Source organism: Psammomys obesus, unplaced genomic scaffold, assembly GCF_907164565.1.
Source record: "Psammomys obesus unplaced genomic scaffold, mPsaObe1.curated_primary_1811, whole genome shotgun sequence".
NCBI classification, from domain to species: Eukaryota; Metazoa; Chordata; class Mammalia; order Rodentia; family Muridae; genus Psammomys; species Psammomys obesus.
Window position 1 is genome coordinate 4,410,693 of NW_026596040.1, and position 4,742 is coordinate 4,415,434.

Genomic DNA, 4,742 nt, shown 5'->3' on the forward strand with positions numbered 1-4,742 from the left:
TCTTTCTTTCTTTCTTTCTTTCTTTCTTTCTTTCTTTCTTTCTTTCTTTCTTTCTTTTTCAAGTCAGGGTTTCTTTGTGCAGCCTTGGCTGTCCTGGACTCACTTTGTAGACCAGGCTGGACTTGAACTCACAGAGATCCACCTGCCTCTGCCTCCCAAGTGCTGAAATCAAAGGTGTGTGCCACCATGACCAGCCATGGTCAGTATTTTTTAATGACTTATTTATTTTTATTTTATGTGCATTATGTTTGCCTACGTATATGTCTGTGTGATGGTATTGGATCCCCTGAAACTGCAGTCACAGGCAGGGATAGGCTGCCATGTGGGTGCTAGGAATAGACCCCAGGCCTTCTGGAAGAGCAGCCAGTGTTCTGAGCCATCTCTGCAGACCCCTTGGTCAGTATTTCTCATGAGTGACAGAGCAGTGAAAGAGGATGAGTGGGGATAGGTCTTTCCCTAAGTATTCATCTTCACAGACAATTGGGGAATTATGGCGTGAGAAGAGGATCTTAGGGCTCCATGAGGCCAGGCAAAATATAGATCCAGTACCCTCATGTTTATTCCCTCCTACGTTTTGGACTTCACACTTGGCAGAAAACAAGACTGAGGAGTCCTAAATGCTAGTGGGAGATAAACTAATACATGTTTGACTTCTGGGGACTCCAGGGGTCCTGGCCAGAATCTTATGGCCTGTCCAAAATGTGTTACAGATAAAACAGCTCGCTAGCCTTTTGTTAAATCTGGTAGTACTCATCAATCATATAGTCTGCTCTCTTATCTTGGATAAACTGAGGCCTAGCCAAGTTCACATCAATCCAATGTCAGAAATCAGCCCTCCGAAGTCCCACTGTCTTGATGTGTGTTCCACATTTCAAAAATCTCAGTTGCTGTTGGATCCCGCAATATCCACCTTTAGTACCAGTACGTTGGGAGGCGGAGGCAGATGATCTCGGTGAGGCTGAAAACAGATGGTCTGCAAAGTGAGTTCCAGGACAGCAAGAGCTCCACAGTGAGAACTGGTGGTGGTGGGGGGGTATTAAGCTTTCCCTGAGGTGTGTGCCTGATCTATAGTCATTCCCTCTGCTAGTAGTCTGGTGACTCCTTGGAGTTCACAACTGTCCCAGCCCCTGATGTTGTGGCACAAAGCTAGTACTGAAGAAGGAGAGGAACAAATGGCATCTGCAGAGAGACTGCCACATTCCTGGAGACTGCAGGCCGCTCTTTAGGCTAAAGAAGAGGCACTAATATTTGTTCCATCATCTCAACATGCCAGGCTCTGTCTCAAGCGCTTACAGGTGAAGCCATCCTCCCAACAGTGGGGGAAGCTATTGCCTCCTGTGTACAGGTGGGCGCTGCAGTACAGAGGCTTCAAGGCAACGGTCTCCTGCCAGTAGAGGCAGTTTGATGGCAACATGCACTGGGTTATGAAGAGTGCCCTGAGTACTCAATACTTTCTTCACTACTTTAAATCATCAGCATCGGCATCCACAGAACTCAAGAAAGCTATCTGAGTGCCATTCCCATTGGCCTTTCTCTCTTTCAGCCACCGGTATGGCAGAACCTAGATGGTGCCTTGGGATGAGTAGAGAAGGGGCTGGCTGGTGGTCCGGAGGAGGTGAGGGAGCTGGGTCTAGGCAGAGTGTCCTCTTAGGCCAAACTCATCCCTAGCACCTAGGCTTTCCGCACTCCGCCCCCACGGTGTTAAGATTCTGGGAAACCCAGCACACGCTTGAGTACACACTGCGCTGGGGGAGGCAGCTGGGCAGGAGTTTTTCTTCCAACCCGAAGGCGGATCTCCATCGGCCACAGTCCCAGGATTCCCTATCCATTATTCATGCTGTTTATTATCTCCAGCGAGGAGAGAGGAGGGGGGGGGTTTAGAAACAGTTGGCGACACGGGATGGGGCAGGACCAAATTTAAGACCCTCAAGTTGGGGAACTTCCTGAAGGAAGAAGAGGCGAAAGGGTCAAGAGCCCAAAGCCAGAAGTGATGTCGTTGCCAAACCAGTGAGTGAAAGACTTCTCGCAGCTCGGATATCTTCCCTTAAGTTATTTGGCTCTTGTTTTCCTCGCTTCACTAATGGGATAGGAGCAGCTACTCAGTCCTGTCGGCAGAACTTCGGTCCTATAAACTAACTCAATTCTTTCTCACACTGAGTAATCAATATTTTTACTACATTGTTATTATTAATTACTATGATTGCCTGAATTGCCTCGCACAAATCGGTAGCTCAAAAGTGGCAGCTGTTGTTACGACAGGTAAGCAGAAGAAGCGTGTGAGAGGGACTGCCCAGGCTCAGCGGACTGTTGTTTAGCAAGCTTTCGTGGACTAGGCGCCTGGGGAAAAAGGTAATGGGTCAAACTGTCTTTCTCACATGAAAGCAGAAAAGGCAATGGGCTGGGAAGTGGCCACAGGCTTGTGGATCAGGAAGGCAGTCACTGCTTGTGTCAGTCCAAGCCCACAGTGGAGGAGAGAGTCTGGGAACCTCTGGTCCTTGCCCAGGCTGGTCCTTGAGCTTGGAGGCGCCACTTCGCTTTGAGCCAGGGTGCAGGACTTTGAGCTTCGGGCCCAGGGCACCTTGGAAATGGCCAGTTTGGAGAGGGAGACACACAGAGAAAGACACACACACACACACACACACACACACACACACACACACAGATTGTGTGTGTGTGTGTGTGTGTGTGTGCGCGCGCGCATTGGGAGCCTGAGTCTGCCTTTCCATTCAGGCAGTTTGAGCTGGGACAGGACAGAGGTTTAGGACTTTGTGCAAAGAGGTCCAGGAGGAAGAAGAAAGAGTCCGTGAAGTCTGGCAGGCTGGAGCCAGGCGGGGCGGGGCGGACAGGAAGAGGCCCGGCCAGACCCGGGTATAAACGCAGCGGAGGGGGCAGCCGCAGTAGGCTCAGAGTGGCGCGCCGAGCCCTGCGGTCCCGCCTCGCCTCCCGGGCCGCCCCTGCGAGCCCCGGGCGCGTGCACGCCTGCGCGTGCTCGGGCCCTTCCTGGCAGGCTGCTTGTAAGATGAGTGAAGGAGCAGGTGGGGGAGAGGGGAGGCAGCGGGCGAGAGGGCGAGGGGAGCGCTGGCGCTGAGCAGCGCTCACTCGGAGCGCGGAGAGCCGGCCAGACGAGCCTGATTCCATGTCCCCCGCTGCCTCCCTGCCAGACTCCCGACGATGATGGCCATGAACGCCAAGCAGCCTTTCGGCATGCACCCCGTCCTGCAAGAACCCAAATTCTCCAGTCTGCACTCCGGCTCTGAGGCCATGCGCCGAGTTTGTCTCCCAGCCCCGCAGGTACGTAGTGGAGCATAATTACCGCTCCGAGGCACATTTTTTGACAGGCACTCGCTTCATGTTTTTTTCATGTCGCCCAGAACAATCGCCGCTGTCTGAACCCCTCGCCTTGTCTCCCCCGCGCTCTCTCGCGGCGCTCTCTCTCTCCAATCTCTCTCTCTCTCCCTCTCTCTCTCATTCATGTCTCTGATCCGCACGTCTGTTCCAACAGAGAGGCTGCCTCCGTATTAATTTTTATGACCTGGGCTTTGAGGAGAGGCATCTCGGTTGCTTGAAAATGTGTTTTAATCCTGAGCTGACAGTATTCCCCACTGACCGTGCCGCGCGCCTTCTTGCTTGCAGCTGCAGGGTAATATATTTGGAAGCTTTGATGAGAGCCTGCTGGCGCGCGCGGAAGCTCTGGCGGCGGTGGATATCGTCTCCCACGGCAAGAACCATCCGTTCAAGCCCGACGCCACCTACCATACCATGAGCAGCGTGCCCTGCACGTCCACCTCGCCCACGGTGCCCATCTCCCACCCGGCCGCGCTCACCTCGCACCCTCACCACGCGGTGCACCAGGGCCTCGAGGGCGACCTGCTGGAGCACATCTCGCCCACGTTGAGCGTCAGCGGCCTGGGAGCCCCGGAGCACTCGGTGATGCCCGGGCAGATCCACCCGCACCATCTGGGCGCCATGGGCCACTTGCACCAGGCCATGGGCATGAGTCACCCGCACGCCGTAGCGCCCCACAGTGCCATGCCCGCGTGTCTCAGCGACGTGGAGTCAGACCCTCGAGAGCTGGAAGCCTTCGCCGAGCGCTTCAAGCAGAGGCGCATCAAGTTGGGGGTGACCCAGGCGGACGTGGGCGCAGCTCTGGCCAATCTCAAGATCCCCGGCGTGGGCTCTCTCAGCCAGAGCACCATCTGCAGGTTCGAGTCTCTCACCCTGTCTCACAACAACATGATCGCGCTCAAGCCGGTCCTCCAGGCCTGGCTGGAGGAGGCGGAGGCCGCCTACCGTGAGAAGAACAGCAAGCCGGAGCTCTTCAACGGCAGCGAGCGCAAGCGCAAGCGCACGTCCATCGCCGCCCCGGAGAAGCGCTCGCTCGAGGCCTACTTCGCCATCCAGCCTCGTCCTTCGTCCGAGAAGATCGCGGCCATCGCTGAGAAACTGGACCTTAAAAAGAATGTGGTGAGGGTCTGGTTCTGCAACCAGAGACAGAAACAGAAACGAATGAAGTACTCGGCTGTTCACTGACTGCGGCGGGTGCGGCACCCGGAGGACCCGGGAGAGCCTACTGGCATCGCCCCCTTCCGACGGGAGGGGACGTTACGGGACACTCTAGGGTTTTTCCTGGCAGGTCAGGCTCTCTTCCCTCGAGTCACAGACTTTCCCCCTTTGCCCCACTTAATTGCTTCCTGGACATCTCTTCTTCCCCTTTCCCTCTACCCCCCCCCCCCCAAAAAAAA

The 4,742-nt window shown here is 55.0% G+C and overlaps 1 protein-coding gene across 1 annotated transcript; it reads left to right on the forward strand.

Annotated features, from left to right (window-relative positions):
- Positions 1–3,171: 3,171 nt before the first annotated feature.
- Pou4f3 (POU class 4 homeobox 3) lies at positions 3,172–4,530 on the forward strand. Its single transcript, XM_055622657.1, has 2 exons — positions 3,172–3,291; positions 3,634–4,530. Exons 1-2 carry the CDS (start codon positions 3,172–3,174, stop codon positions 4,528–4,530), a joined length of 1,017 nt encoding a protein of 338 aa, XP_055478632.1.
- Positions 4,531–4,742: the final 212 nt, after the last annotated feature.

Coding starts and splice junctions, on each gene's coding strand:
- Pou4f3 (XM_055622657.1), top strand. CDS start 3,172: ATGATGGCCATGAACGCCAAGCAGCCTTTCGGCATGCACCCCGTCCTG. Junction 3,292..3,633: donor TTTGTCTCCCAGCCCCGCAG/GTACGTAGTGGA, acceptor TCTTGCTTGCAG/CTGCAGGGTAATATATTTGG.